This window comes from Lobosporangium transversale (assembly GCF_002105155.1).
Source record: "Lobosporangium transversale strain NRRL 3116 chromosome Unknown BCR41scaffold_5, whole genome shotgun sequence".
Taxonomy (NCBI): domain Eukaryota; kingdom Fungi; phylum Mortierellomycota; class Mortierellomycetes; order Mortierellales; family Mortierellaceae; genus Lobosporangium; species Lobosporangium transversale.
Genome location: NW_019028983.1, coordinates 50,005 through 64,005, shown reverse-complemented (window position 1 = coordinate 64,005; position 14,001 = coordinate 50,005). Strand labels below are relative to the sequence as shown.

Genomic DNA, 14,001 nt, shown 5'->3' with positions numbered 1-14,001 from the left:
AAAACAAAGGGATGGCTTGCGTACTGCTTCTATGAAAGAAACAAAGAGAATATGCGAGTGTGAGTGAAACTTGATGGCTCCTGCTCCACATATACGCTCTGTTCGGTTGAAGAGTCGAACTTCCTTATTGCTTAGGACAGAAGCTAGTACGAGGTACAACCTGATGCCGGGTTAGTGAGCTTCATGCCATATATCTCTTTTGGTGTATGCATTGAGTAAGGTAACCTTGAAGAAGCCTAACAGCTTTATTAGATGCACTGCTACACCTGAAGAGATCGATGAGCCATTTCAACCCATGAATCCTACATATCCTTTCCTTTTGTAGATGGGAGTGCATGTCTCTATTGTCTACTCTATCTTTCTATTATGTCTAATCTGTTTACCTCCTACCTTGGCTATCCATACTCCCACCCCATCCTTTCTGCCTTATTGGAACATTGGGTCAGTCCTCTTCTATCTTTTTTTTTTTTTTTTTTTTTTTTTTGCAAAGAAAAAAAGAAAGAAAGAAACGGATTTACACAATAGCAGTTCATAGAACATCCGACGGCATCTTTGCTCCACTACTTGATATTGTTTTTTTCGCCCCCAATAAGAGCAGGCTTTGAGCCTCGAGAAGTAAGTGGGACAAATATCGATATACAAACACTTTGTTTGTTCTCTTTTCCATAGACCTGTCCGAGCTGATCTCTATAGACTTGTGCATCTGACAAGTGGCACTGTTATGAATAATAACTTGGACGAGAACATACTCGAATGGAGAATATACATCCGATACTGCTCAGGGCAAGTGTGGTGGACTTGGCATGGAGACCTTATACAACCATACAAGAAACAATGATATTCAAACGAACAACTACGGGAGCTGATCATATAGGTAAAATGCCTAATTTTGATTATGCATCTTATTGAGTGACGGTTAACAAACCAATCTCTTAGGGCCGTCAATTCAAGGTGTCTTTTTTATCTCGTACTCAAGTATCGGTCATAGCATTATCACTAGCAGCTATCAATATATATAACCAACCAACTTTACTTGAGCACGAGCCACTCTTTGTTGTGCTGATCACAACGCGACATGTGGCCGTACAGCGCTACCGTGATGTGAGTGCAATTAGGGACAGAAAAAAAAGGATCTTCAGGACCATCACCAACTGAAGAGAGTGATCTTGCATGGCGTTACTCTTTCGGCATGTAGCCCCTCTTCTCTTGAGGAAGATGTAGTAAAGTGTCACTGGCTGATGGCAAGCCAACAGATAGTCGAACGCATTTTTTTTTAAAAAAAAAAAAAAAAAAAAAAAAAAAACCATGTCCAGAAAGGCATTTCCTATAATGAGCCAGGTATCCATGTGTGGTTTTGTCGTATTATGGGAAAAGATTGTTTGTAAAGTGTGCATCAGGGCAAAAGAGGAGGGAAAGTGGGTTCAGAAAAAGAAGTGCTGAATATTTTATCAAATAGCCTCCAAATAGCTATTCCGTTCTTCATTGAAAGTCAATAGAAGTGAGTCGCTCTAATTCTATCGCGATTGATTACCATCTTAAAAACCCCAAGACATAGGATACTCCGCACTAAGTCTCTTCAACTTTTATGATTTAGCAGGTATCAAATATCATTTTGATAGCAGGCTGGAATGATAGGATGATATGAAGATATCTTTTTATTATCCGAAAGCTATTAAGATTCAACTATTACAACTCCTGGTGCTCGCCATTCACAACTTCATTCACAACCTCATCCTCAACCTCATGGGATGTCTCAAAGTCTTCATCCCAAGCCTCCATAGCTGCAGTGGGATCAGCTGAAAGCTTGAGGCATGCCTCGAGAGCATTACTCATGGAGATAGTAAGTGCCAAGTTGATGCGTGCAAATTCCTTCACTTCATCAGTCTCACCCAAGTTGATGAGCTCCTGACGATACTGATCCAACAAGTCAGCAGAGAAGATGGGACGTGATGACAACAAGGCATCGTTTGAGGTAGCGATGGAGTACTTGTCCATGAAGTCCAACAGCATAGCAGATCCAGCTGCAACACGCTTCTGGTCATCGGAGGCGGAAGCAGAGGGAGCGGGCATGTTCGTAAGAGCGTCCTTGACCAATCCGCGATATATCTCTGCGATGACATTGCACTGTGAGCCATCCATCGCTTCAAGCCCGGCCTCGGCCATAGGTTTAGATCCTTTCTTTCCACCACTCTTTCCACCATTCCTTTTGCATCCAGTGACCATCTCAACGAGCTTTTCGAGAGCCATAAGAGCTTTCTTCATTGCTTTGATAATAACCCTGAAGCCGATGACATCCTCAAAAGGCTTGAGTGCAGCTTTAATTGCATCAATGGCTTTAAATATCCCGGAGACCACGAAGGCTGTGAGTTCATTGAATCCTGCAGCGGCGGCAGCAACAGGAGCGAGCGCGACCTTCAAGGCCCCAGCTAAAAGGGAAGAGCCAGTGAGTTTGTTCAAATCCTTGGCCAGCTGGTCAGGCAGTTTTCGAGCAACGTTTTTGAGCTGCTCAAGACCGTTGTCGCACTTGACCGACGATGCAGCAACATTAGCGGCTGTGTCTGGGCCATTGGCCGCTGAAGTATCTTCCGCAACTTGCATTTCCGATTCCTTCAGCAAGAATATGCGTCTGTACTCCAGCTCACTAACAGTGTCAGCTTCCTGATCCCACTCGCGCTGCAAAGCAGCTGCATAATAAGTTTCGCCCTCTTAAGATACACATTTTAATAAGGGATACATGCATAGAAATGCCGTTTTGGTGAAACAGAGGGGCGAAAGGACGGAAAGGAGGGAAGAAAGGAAGGAAAGAAAGAATAAGAAAAAAAGATCAGTATTTTTTCAAGGTTAACATAAATTTCTGTCAGCTTATACTGCCAAGAGTCAGTACCTTGCTGTGGGATGGCATGAGCTGTTAGGCACGCTACCGCAAATAGACAGATAGTAGCAGAGATTGCTTTCATTGTCGCAACGAGGAGCTTGATTAATCAAATGGTTAACAGATAAGAGAAAAGGTTTAGAGTGTCTTTGCTTTTAGATGGCACAGTGGGTAAAGTTAATGAGAGAAAAAAAAAAAAAAAAGATAATAGAAAAAAGGTAGATCATTAAAGTATTTAAAGCTTTATGAGACTACACCATGAGAACAGAAAGAGCCTTGGGCCGTTCCTTCCCAAACTGAGGAGGCAAAAAGGAAGTTTAGCAAGTATCAAAAAAGGAGAAACACAATCATCTCTGAAGATTCCCATTTTCCAATTGACGATCTCAGGAAATTAAAAGCGAGTGCAAGGTCAATTATAAATAGACCCTCAAAAAGCCAAGGAGTACTTTTTCCGATTTCTTAAGATTAAAGACGGTTTAAATTGAGATCATGAAGTTGGACAGGGGCAATATTCTTCTAATCCTATCTCCTATTTACTACTTTGGCTCTGACTTGGATACTGATCTCGTCGACCTTTAGCTTCGTCATTATTGTTTTCCTCCTTGATTATTTCCTAGATCAAACGCAAGGTACAGTTTCAAGCTTGTGGAACGATAGTCCAACTAAGGCATGGATACAAGTGGCAAAGGAGGACAGATGAAAGAAAAAGAGAAATGGCTAGGACTGGACGCGTTTTTAAGATTGCTAGGAAGAGTAAGCCACATTGTTTACAAAAAAAAAAAAAAAAAAAAGAACCATTACTTATTGCATCACGTAGCATCGTCTTTTCATCAGTGACACTTACTTTAGTCATGTCAAGTTCAAACAAGACATTCGATACCCTCACCGAAGACCTGATTGAGATCTTGGTTTCATACCTTGAGCCATTAGATATGGTCAACCTTGGTGCTACATCCAAGAGGCTATACAAGGAAATCAACCAACCAACAGTTTGGGAGCAGTACGTTTGTCTTTACAGTTGAACTGCCCTTTTCATGATATCAAAACATTTTTTTTTTTTTTTTTTTTTTGTAGCAACAGGACTTTCTTTCTTATTCTTTTTATTTTTTCTTCGATATATTTGTATGACAAATATTAGCAAAGCAATTGATGATTTTGGAGACAGATTCACCATCACATCGATTCTAAACTCTGCAGGATTGGATTTGGGCGAACAAAATAAGTCTGAACCAACAGATTGGCGTGAATATTATAAGGAGAGACACCAGGCAATATCAAAAATGAACAAGGACGGTGATTCTCAGATTGCACAGTCGGAAAAAGATTATGAGGAAGCACAGGAACTTTTGAGAGGCTTCCAAGCTTCTGGCGAGATCGAGTCCTTGAGCAAGGCTGCACAATTAATGGTCGGAATTCTAGGTAGGAAGGACTTTTACTAAGTGTCTGTCCTGAAAAGAGGTCGTTTGCTGTTATTGTCGTATAGGTGGAGGTAGGCATTTTATGAACATGACTTACGGCGATTAACTTTTGTTTCTTTCTAATTATTGATATTTGATGCCCGATAGATAACTTTCCAGGCCATGCTGGTTGCTATCATTTGCTCGGATTCACTCTTTACGTACTGAACGAACTTGAGGATGCTCTTTCACTCTTGGAAATTGGCAGCATGGTAGATCCCAACTATGAACCCATCAAAGGTCAGTCTTTGTTATTCAGGTCTTGTTGTCCATACTCTACAAATAAATAAAAAGCTTATCGTGTTTCTCTATTTTTAATTTAGAACTTACGAAGGAAATTCATGCACTGCAGGATGGATATGGTTCAACCATGTCAGATGCAGCACCTCTGTTAGATAACGCCAAAGAATTATCGGCACCATTAAAGGCAGCTTTGACAGCTATTTTCAACTCATTTGATAAGGATCGTGACGGGAGTCTTTCACCTACAGAGCTGTCGGATTTTGTATATAGAACCAATGGAAGTCGTCCGCCTACTGCCTTCCTAACTCAGATGGGTATTCAGTTTGGAAAGGATGCCAAGGGCTACTTGACTTTGGAGGGCTTTTTCAATTTCTTTTTGGAACAGACATTAGAGGATCCAATCGAGACACGTCGAGACCTAGAGAGACATGGATATGATGGCGATAGATTGGTTCGTTGCGATGTTGCTAGGAACGCATAAGCAAAAATATATCATAGTAAATAGATAGAAGCATTATATAAAAAATAAAAAATAAAAAATAAAAAAAATTAAATTTTCATTTATTGTATTATACATGATTGATGGAGACGAATCTTGAGGATATGACCGTCATACCCAAAACTATTGCGTTTGGTCCTGTTTGATTTGATATGACTTGATCTTATTTTACCGAGAGCTCTGCCTCAAGCCGTCTACATCGCTCCCGATGCTTTGCGATTTCTTGTGCTGTAGTTTGTAACGCTTTATCAATCCGCTCAAGCTCCTCTTGCTCGGCTTGGAGACTAAATTGATGATGCGGTGTCTTTTTGAGTGGAATGTTGGAAGTCTGATTTTCTTGCAACAATGTATAGAAAGTGTCAATTGGCTCATTGAAAACCTAAGGAAAAATAAGTGTGTTGCGCCCATTAGCTCCACTTCCTGAACTGATTTTTTTTTTTTTTTTTTTTTTTTTTGAAGAAAAAGTGACTCTTTAAAAAAATGAGAAGGACCTACAACTTCATCATAGGAATAACTAGTCACCGGTTTCTGCTTTGGCCAAGGGTTGCCTAGGCTGTCCTCTTCGTATGGATGTAACTTTAAATGATGATAAAGTGTAAGGGGCTTCTCTCCGCTTATTGGGTTGAAGTGTATTTTGATAATAATGTCAAATTCACCCCATCCAGTCTCTGAAATCTCGAATGGTGGTTTTTCGACCACTATATCCAAAAAAAAAAAAAAAAAAAAAAAAACGCGCTTTTAGTCAGTCCAACAAGTCATTTCAAGTTTGGGTCCCCTCCTTAATAACTTTCATTTCCTTTGACATGTCAGCTTATCCCGTTTATTTGTCTTTTTTTTTGGATTTGTTTTATTACCTCTGTTAGGATTTTCATATGTGTCGTGTAACTTGAAGGCGACTTTGCGAACGAAATATGAAATGTCTTCATTATTGACGCCCCTTACAGAAATAGTCCAGCGATGTGTATGGTCAGAGTCCCCGACCTTCTTCCCATGTAATGGTGTTGCTGAATTACCATATATAATGGGTCTCGAAATCGAGATTCCCTTTTCCAAAAATAATAATAATAAATGTCAGACCAAAACGAACGCTTCACAAGATGTATTGATATGGCCGCTCTTGTCCTTCTCTTCTTTTTTACCTTCATTCGTTTAATTGAGGTCATTTGCGGCAATGTAGACGAAACAACAGTAGGGTTGAAAGAGTCGTCGTGACCAATAAAAGAACTCTTTCGTTAGTGGTATGTGGCTTGTAATGGATCAAAACTTGGTCCTCTACTGCTGTGGTATTCAAGACCGAACCAACGTTCACACGCCCATGTCGAATAGACCCTGGTTCTTCTCCTCTTTTTCAACTCTTCCTTCACTGTCATTTCAATTGTTTCCTTACTTTTTACATTTCTTTCAAACTTTGCTGCCTCATCCAACCATGTTTTCCATTCAAACTTCCAAAGGCAAAGTTTCGTTCCCACGTTTTATTGGTCCCTTCATTAATGGCAAGTTCCAGCCCACAGTTGCAAGCTCACCTGCTCAACGTCAGCTCTTCAACCCATGCACAGAGGAGCTGCTTGAGACCGTTCAAGAGGCCAGCCCTGAGGATGTTGATGTAGCCGTCAAGTCTGCACAAGCCGCACTCAAGGGTCCATGGAAAAACTTTACGGGCCGTAAACGTCGCAACGTCCTTCTCGATATTGCTTCAGCCATTGAGAAAAATATGTGGGAGTTGACGGTCCTTGAGGCTGCCTGTGGTAAGCCGATTGGGGAAGCCAAGATCGATATCGAAGATTCGATCGAGTGTTTCCGCTACTTCGCAGGTCATGCTGACAAGATCCACGGAGATAGCTACCCAACTGAGGAGAACTATAAAACCTACACTATTAAAAAGCCCGTCGGCGTTTGTGGGTTGATCACTGCATTCAACTATCCACTTATGTTGGCCGCTTGGAAGATTGCCCCAGCTCTAGCCTGTGGCAATACCATCATTCTCAAGCCAGCGCCACAGACCCCACTTTCCTCGCTCGTGCTTGGGAAGCTCATCGCAGATCACACAGATCTGCCTCCAGGAGTTTTCAATGTCTTACCTGGTGGGGATGCTGTCGGAGCAGCGATCATTAACCACAAGGGTATCAACAAATGTAGCTTCACAGGCTCAGGCAATGTGGGCCGCAAAGTTATGGCAGCATCTGCCGAGAGCAATTTGAAGCCTGTCACCCTTGAACTCGGCGGAAAGAGTCCGGTAATCATCTTTGCGGATGCTGATTTGGACAAGGCTGTTGAAGAAGTCTTTGGAGGTATCTATTCCAATATGGGCCAGAATTGCTGCGCAGGCTCAAGACTCTTCTTGGAGGAAGGTATCGAGAAGGACTTTTTGGCCAAACTCAAGGCCCGTATCGAGAAAGTAAAGATTGGCAACTCGCTAGACGAAGCATACGATTTTGGTACTGTGGTGGATCGTGTGCAGTTTGATAGGGTTATGGGCCTTATTGAGAAGGGAAAGAGTGAGGGCAAGGCCGAACTATTCCATGGAGGCAAGCGATATGGCGATAAAGGCTACTTTATCGAGCCTACTATTTTCCGTAACGTTGATGATTCATCAATTATTTCCAAGGAAGAGATTTTTGGCCCGGTCCTTTCGGTGATGAAGCCTTTCAAAACGATTGAGGAAGCCTTGGAGCGTGCAAATGCCACGCCTTATGGCTTGGCATCAGGTGTATGGACCAGAGATGCAAGCAAGGCAGAACGCTGCGTTCAGGAGCTTGAGGCAGGAGTGACATGGGTCAACTGCTATAACTTGCTTATGACCCACGTGCCTTTTGGTGGAGTAAAGGAGAGTGGCATTGGCAAAGATCTCGGAGCAGAAGCCTTGAGAGCGTACCAGACAACTAAAGGTGTTATGGAGCGTGTTTGGATCTCTTAAGGAGAAAGCTTTTGTATATGCTGAAGATGGTTGTTATACACATTTACTGAATTCGCCCATAATCACCATTGAGGGAAAAAAAAAAAAAAAAAAAAAAAAATCTTTCGTATTTCGAACACGCGACAAATAAAACAAATGTTCATTCATACGCAGCTGACCAATTGCACAATGGCAGAAGGGTATTCTACTGTATTTTTCTGTAGTTACGTCTTGAAGTTAAACACATGCTTTGTTGCTACTGTCCTGCTGTTGATCACGGAGATGTTGGGATATTCATCATAAATGTCGTTGCATATCTTTCTCTTCAGGTTGAATTCAGTTCTTTGACAAATACCAAATACTGTAACAATTTGGCAATGACCTCTGTTCCTTTTTTCTTTTTACTTCTCTCTCTTTCCCAACAAGAGAATAGCTACATCATCAACAGGCTTACTTTTTGTACTTTATCTTTTCTTCCGATCAATTCGCTTCATTCTTTATCTTTCTTTCTTTGCTCCATCATCTCTAGCTATACATTTTTGCTCCCTCTCTTCTTTTGTTGTTATTTCCTTTTTGATAAAACTATAAACCACATCTCCACATCCGAATACTCTATAAAACGCTAGACCTGCAAACAGAGTATTCAATATGCTGTTGACACTTACTCATATCCAAAAAGATGACAGCTCGGTAAACCATCAACCCTCAAAAATAGCACGATATAAAAACAAGATTGCGGTTTCGATAAGAAGTATGAATTGCATTTTTTTACAGAAAAAGCCGCTGTTGTTGTTTACTCTGGATAGGTTCCACTATTGCCTTACGCTGCAGGATGTTTTCTTGCCAGTCTATTGTTGACCATTTCTGGAATAGCTGAAACACATCCTCATGCTCTTGCCTTGGCCACTTATTTGATCCAATGTGGATGGCTTCTTTTACATATTCAGGGTGTCTCTTTGGTCCAAAAGTTTGGAACACCATCCCAATGCAGGACACTCTTCAACATCTGGTTAGTAATGACGCAACTCTTGGATGTGCATCGATTGTTTTTCACAAAATTTTCAACCAGTCTGAAAGGAGAAGTAGGATTGACTGCGCCCTCGGCAGCAACAGCAGCCTATAAGGCTTGTAAAACAACAACGACACTGAATATTTCGATCGACCCAGATCTGATGGCAAATCTTGGTCCTATTATAAGCGCAGATTCCAGTAGCATCAAAGCTTTTGGACATGCGCATGTAGGAGAAAACAATCCATTGCTGAATATTCGAGCATTTTACGCAACGATGTTATGTAGCTCTTGGCCAGTAGCGTGCGAAGTGGAAGTTTTCAAATTTATCATTCGGAACATTTCTTTCTCATCAAGTTTGGTAGCAACAACAACAGCAACGGCAGCAGCAGCAGCAGTCGTGCCAATGTCGATAACGGAGGGTGCTGTGGACATGCGCGAGATGGAATGTCTTGTGTTATTTGAAATCATAGGGGGTATGGGGGTGAGTTTGATCATGTGTCTTGCCTGGCTGGTCATGGTCGCCCGAGAGTACGATCCTGAAGGATCAAAGTCAAGAGCAATTATGCGCCGCCTGATAGGTACACGGCTCCAACGGATTAACAAAGCCATCAAGAGACAGGCGCAAGACAAGCGCGTACAAGTTGAGGCCAAGATCAATTCATTCATAGACAGCCCCAAGTTTAGAGTTGAATGAGCAAGTAAACACTTTTTTTTTATTCCTTTCCTTACACTGCGGTCAGGCCACCTTTGGGCGAATGAATATTCGCGAAGGAAAAAAAAAAAAAAAAAAGTCTTATCTCATTCTTTTCACTTTTTTTCCTTCCTTGTAATTGTGCTTATGTGTGCTTATGTTTCTGTCCTCCCACTCACACCTCACCTTTCGTTGACGGCCCATTTCTTTTTCTCATTCCATTCCTTCAATTACATCATTCCATCCTTTCTTTTCTTATTTATTTATTTTTCTCTCTCCCTTTTGCCCCGTATATTTCCTGTACTATGGTTACTGCTGCAATGCAAAGCTGGTACGAGGTGGTGCGACTTGTTGACCCTCTTCTTTGGAATCTTGCCATGGATACAGAGACAGGCAGTACTACGTTCGATAGCTCCCTTTCACCGTTGCATCACATTCAACAACAGCATCAGCAATCGCGTCTTATCCCGACTGTTGCTTCTCCTTTCCCTTCATCATCATATCCCTCAATTATCGTTACAACACCTGGTTCTTCTACCATTGCATTACTTTCCAAACAAACATCCTGCTATTCAGCACATTCACTTCATACCAAGAATAAGTGTTGTTGCAGATCGCTTCTTGATATTCAACCGCAAGAAACAGTTGACTGGCTCAAGTGTTTCATCCATATATCATCCATGAGCTCTCCTACGATTTCTCCTTCCTTTGTTATTACACAGGAGGATGACAAACTAATAAATCACGATCATCAGCAGCCAAATCCAAAAGATTTTCCCATAACATTGGGAGTATCCAAAGACTTTAAGTATGCAAGTGGAGGTAAGAGGGAGAGGGAAGGAGAAGAAACTGTTCGAATCCTTATCGCCCTTTTGTAAATGAATGAGGTGCACCGTTTTCTCTGTTCGCTTTTCTAACTTTTTTGTTTTTCTGTTCCATTTCAGTTATTTTTAAAAGGACAAGATGCAGTCAGGGTGCAGAAGAGATTGAGGGCCCTACCAATATATTCACAACCAGGCCACACTACGGATATCTATCGGGAAGGAGTATGTCTTTCAAAAGCATAGTATCAACAGCATCAATGTCAGATTCATACTATATATCGAGGAATGAGAACCATGCAGAAGATGGAAGAATGACCTCCTTCACGACTTCGGGATCAAACTCCTCAAATTCACCCACAAACCCTGCCAATGTTGGTTTGGTGACTGCTCCGGCAAGTGTCGCACACAGCGAGGTTAAAACAGGACTCACGAATCCATTGGTCGGGGAACAACAGACTTTAACTAATTCAGTAGGTGGCACAGATGCTTCCGCTGCACCCTCTACAAGGATCTCGGCAACCTCAAAAAGTACCCATGTTTCTGAATGTACCGGTGCTACTGCCAATATTAATACCAACACTAACGCTAAAATCAACGTCACTAGTACCCAGAGCAATACTAATGCCGATACAAACCACAATATCCATCATGTTCAAACCGACCATAATAAAACATCTAACCATAACAACGATGGCACTGTATCATCATCCAACATCACCAAAACCTGTTTCCCTATCTCTACCCCTACTACCACTGCCACTGATACTGTTGCTACGACATCCATTTTTGCTGCTCTCATCTCACTTTCTCCAGCCGTCTTCAACTCTGCCACCACTGTAGTTCAAGAGCGTCTGATCCATTCCATGAACGCGACAACAGCGTTTTTGTATAGGACCTTCTCGCCTACCTATCGCGTATCAAAAATGTATGTAGATTCTTGGACAAATGGCTCGCAAAGACGTGGGTTAGAGCGGATCAAGAACAGTGTCGTTCGTGGTGATGCATTCACGTTAGTAAGGGGTGCTACAACACATATGCAGAGTGTATGGAATCAAGTCATGGCGGCATATCGTATCAAGAATGCTTCTTCATCTGCAGCAGCTCGTAGTAATCACCGTCGCCATTTAAACAAGATAACTCATGTTAAGAGCAATGATGTTAAAACTGATACGAACGCTAGTAATAATGACCGCAGGCACAGCAATGGTAACAACAGCAGCGATACCAATGGTAATAGTAATAGTAGTGGTAGTAGTAGTAGTAGTAGTAGTAGTAGTAGCAGTAGAAGCCATGATCGTGGAAGCAAAAGCAAGACTCGGCCATAAATATTACTCAATCGGTCTACATTAAAGTGAATTAAAGCCAGCTACGCAAAAAGGTCTCATTCAAAGCCTTTTTAAATGTGTGATTGGAAGACACCTCATAAAAATACAGTATAGATTTTATTGTGTTTATAATCAAGTAGGTATGGAAGGCAAAAGAAGCAGGGCATCTGATGATAGACGAACGAGTAAGGTCCTTATTTCTATTCAATAATAATAAAAGGACTTTGTTATTAAGATTGCTCGTTCACTTGCAATTCTTTAGACCAAAAAAAAAAAAAAAAAAAAAAAAACTTACGTGATGCTTGTGGCGGCCATAGTTGGAATGTTTGTAATGTTTTTGATGTTTCGAGTGCTTATAATGTTTGCCTTTATGACCTGAATTACCAAACAAGCCAGGAACAGAAAAGGCCCCACCACCATGGGGTTTGTGAGTTGCTGCCATGGCACCACCCGCAGCACCACCCATCAACAATGCAGCAGCACCTGCTACCAAATTGCCAGCAGGTCCGGGGAGACGAGGAAGGTTAAGAGCGGATGAAGAAGCAGGGGTAGTAGAATGGTGACCTCCATAGGAGGCTGCTTGGGGTGGAGGCGGATGCGCGCCATAGGGTGAGGGTGCGCCATAGGGGGAAGACGCACCATAAGGAGCTGGGTATGGACTGGAAGGGTATGGCGTGGCAGGTGAACCATAGGGCGCAGGTGCGTGTGCGCCATATGGAGATGGAGCACCATGAGGAGCAGGAGGACCCCCATACGGTGCGTGGGAAGTAGGAGGGTAAGGAGCAGGTGAGTGTGCACCATAGGCCCCAGGTGGTGGATGAGAGCCATAGGCACCTGGATGAGGAGGTCCACCATAAGGAGCGGCCTGATAAATACCTTTGTCATGCGCGGAGCTAGTTGATGGAGAAGGCATGTCTACCTTAGCGGCAGCTGGAGGAGCGTATGCAGGCGGATTGTGGGCGCCAGCAGGACCAGGATGATCCCATTGCGATTTGCCAGTTGCAGTGTCTACATAAAGTAAAGACAATGGCATTTGATTAATTGAATTGAAACATTGTTTAACACTTATTCGTCTCCGACTGCAAGTCTGGAGGAAGAACCTTACCAACGTAAAAGTTTCGTTGATGGGTTGCGTCATACTGTGCGATCCTGCAGGCAAGAGGAAGAGGAAAAAAAAAAAAAGAATGGTTCGAGTTAATTCAAATGAAGGAGTTCATCTCAATCCCATCCCATCTCGTTCAAATTGTTAAAGAATATTTAGACTTTATGGTCTGGAATCCCTTACCATCCAGGGGGAAGAGGAGCCTCCATTATATTTTTTTATTTATTTCGAAATGAGGGAATAGATTAGAGGAAGGGTGCTAGAGAAGGAAGAAGATGAAGAAAAAGAGAGAGAGAAAGAAGGAAGATCTCCTTAGTCTGCGCTCTTTTTATTGTGACTCGAGCCTACTACTGTCTTTCCTTTCTTCCTGGTCTTCTTTTTTTTTCTGTTAGTGTTCGTTTGTGTTGTGTCGTTGTTTTCGCCAAGAGCACCACAAGTCTTCCAATGGAATGAATGGAAGGAAAATGCGCGATATTGGACTTTTGGTCACGCCCCTCTGTAACACTCAGCACGCCACTTAATTCAAAGCTGTTCTCCAGCAAGATGTAGAATGAATAAAGAGCTATTTATAATGAAGTTGTATATGAATGAATGTAAATATGACAATAATTGCTTGTATCTAAAAGCCGACAGAAAAAAAAGAAAAAGGTCGTGGCTGTGCGTTGTGTGGAATCTGTATAGTCTATGGCACCCAAAATATAATTCTTAATGTCACTTCAACACATTCAAAATGATTGGTCTTTGGTGAAACGCTAAGACAAATAAAATTAATAGTGAAAGTACGAGACTAGTGCGCTGGGCTCTTGCTCCTGCTTCCAATCTTCATGGCAATCCAAGATTCCAGACAGAAAAACTATGTCTTTACCTTTGAGAGTCATACAAATAGATAATATCTGTCTATCACGCCCATGTTTTTCCTGGCATCTTTTTAACAAAGTCCATCGTCTAGCGCTATGCGGCCTGATTGCATACAATTTCATACTGTTTTTTCTCAAACGTATGCTTCCTCCTTAAAATCAGGGCATGTAAACATACCGAGCAAAGTAAGCTTAGTTTGGACAGGTCTTTCTTCCATATGCTAAT

General features: G+C 42.0%; 7 protein-coding genes across 7 annotated transcripts; 4 read left to right on the top strand and 3 right to left on the bottom strand.

Moving 5' to 3' along the window:
• Positions 1-1,686: 1,686 nt before the first annotated feature.
• Positions 1,687-2,957, bottom strand: BCR41DRAFT_367873 (hypothetical protein; the record flags this gene model as incomplete). Its single annotated transcript, XM_022026345.1, has 2 exons — positions 1,687-2,705; positions 2,885-2,957. The coding sequence occupies 2 exons, from the start codon at positions 2,955-2,957 to the stop codon at positions 1,687-1,689; spliced, it is 1,092 nt and encodes a 363-aa protein (XP_021884615.1).
• A 715-nt stretch (positions 2,958-3,672) lies between these two features.
• Positions 3,673-5,087, top strand: BCR41DRAFT_346995 (hypothetical protein). The gene is made up of 4 exons (XM_022023002.1): positions 3,673-3,872; positions 4,011-4,291; positions 4,438-4,569; positions 4,653-5,087. Exons 1-4 carry the CDS (start codon positions 3,724-3,726, stop codon positions 5,051-5,053), a joined length of 963 nt encoding a protein of 320 aa, XP_021884614.1. The 5' UTR covers positions 3,673-3,723; the 3' UTR covers positions 5,054-5,087.
• A 147-nt stretch (positions 5,088-5,234) lies between these two features.
• BCR41DRAFT_392902 (yeats family-domain-containing protein) lies at positions 5,235-6,234 on the bottom strand (the record flags this gene model as incomplete). The annotated part of the gene is made up of 4 exons (XM_022028514.1): positions 5,235-5,450; positions 5,567-5,769; positions 5,926-6,115; positions 6,211-6,234. The coding sequence occupies 4 exons, from the start codon at positions 6,232-6,234 to the stop codon at positions 5,235-5,237; spliced, it is 633 nt and encodes a 210-aa protein (XP_021884613.1).
• A 136-nt stretch (positions 6,235-6,370) lies between these two features.
• BCR41DRAFT_346992 (aldehyde dehydrogenase) lies at positions 6,371-8,064 on the top strand. The gene has a single exon (XM_022023001.1). The coding sequence runs from the start codon at positions 6,387-6,389 to the stop codon at positions 7,983-7,985; it is 1,599 nt and encodes a 532-aa protein (XP_021884612.1). The 5' UTR covers positions 6,371-6,386; the 3' UTR covers positions 7,986-8,064.
• Positions 8,065-8,612: 548 nt separating this feature from the next.
• Positions 8,613-9,670, top strand: BCR41DRAFT_392900 (hypothetical protein; the record flags this gene model as incomplete). The annotated part of the gene is made up of 2 exons (XM_022028513.1): positions 8,613-8,654; positions 8,771-9,670. 2 exons carry the CDS (start codon positions 8,613-8,615, stop codon positions 9,668-9,670), a joined length of 942 nt encoding a protein of 313 aa, XP_021884611.1.
• Positions 9,671-9,795: 125 nt separating this feature from the next.
• On the top strand, positions 9,796-11,858 carry BCR41DRAFT_419312 (hypothetical protein). The gene is made up of 2 exons (XM_022029740.1): positions 9,796-10,489; positions 10,612-11,858. Exons 1-2 carry the CDS (start codon positions 9,973-9,975, stop codon positions 11,814-11,816), a joined length of 1,722 nt encoding a protein of 573 aa, XP_021884610.1. The 5' UTR covers positions 9,796-9,972; the 3' UTR covers positions 11,817-11,858.
• Positions 11,859-11,911: 53 nt separating this feature from the next.
• BCR41DRAFT_177656 (hypothetical protein) lies at positions 11,912-13,283 on the bottom strand. The gene is made up of 5 exons (XM_022019746.1): positions 13,102-13,283; positions 12,922-12,965; positions 12,693-12,824; positions 12,112-12,191; positions 11,912-12,016 (listed from the first exon to the last, which is right to left on the bottom strand). The coding sequence occupies exons 1-5, from the start codon at positions 13,125-13,127 to the stop codon at positions 12,011-12,013; spliced, it is 288 nt and encodes a 95-aa protein (XP_021884609.1). The 5' UTR covers positions 13,128-13,283; the 3' UTR covers positions 11,912-12,010.
• Between the last annotated feature and the right edge of the window lie 718 nt (positions 13,284-14,001).

What these genes read in the sequence shown, in the direction of transcription:
- BCR41DRAFT_177656 (XM_022019746.1), bottom strand. Translation starts at nt 13,127, where the DNA reads ATGGAGGCTCCTCTTCCCCCTGGATG. An exon ending in GCTCCTCTTCCCCCTGGATG is followed by an intron (nt 12,966 to 13,101) that starts GTAAGGGATTCC and finishes TCTTGCCTGCAG; the next exon opens with GATCGCACAGTATGACGCAA. An exon ending in TAGCTCCGCGCATGACAAAG is followed by an intron (nt 12,192 to 12,692) that starts GTATTTATCAGG and finishes TTGGTAATTCAG; the next exon opens with GTCATAAAGGCAAACATTAT.
- BCR41DRAFT_419312 (XM_022029740.1), top strand. Translation starts at nt 9,973, where the DNA reads ATGGTTACTGCTGCAATGCAAAGCTGGTACGAGGTGGTGCGACTTGTT. An exon ending in CTTTAAGTATGCAAGTGGAG is followed by an intron (nt 10,490 to 10,611) that starts GTAAGAGGGAGA and finishes GTTCCATTTCAG; the next exon opens with TTATTTTTAAAAGGACAAGA.
- BCR41DRAFT_346992 (XM_022023001.1), top strand. Translation starts at nt 6,387, where the DNA reads ATGTCGAATAGACCCTGGTTCTTCTCCTCTTTTTCAACTCTTCCTTCA.
- BCR41DRAFT_346995 (XM_022023002.1), top strand. Translation starts at nt 3,724, where the DNA reads ATGTCAAGTTCAAACAAGACATTCGATACCCTCACCGAAGACCTGATT. An exon ending in CAACCAACAGTTTGGGAGCA is followed by an intron (nt 3,873 to 4,010) that starts GTACGTTTGTCT and finishes GACAAATATTAG; the next exon opens with CAAAGCAATTGATGATTTTG. An exon ending in CAACTATGAACCCATCAAAG is followed by an intron (nt 4,570 to 4,652) that starts GTCAGTCTTTGT and finishes TTTTTAATTTAG; the next exon opens with AACTTACGAAGGAAATTCAT.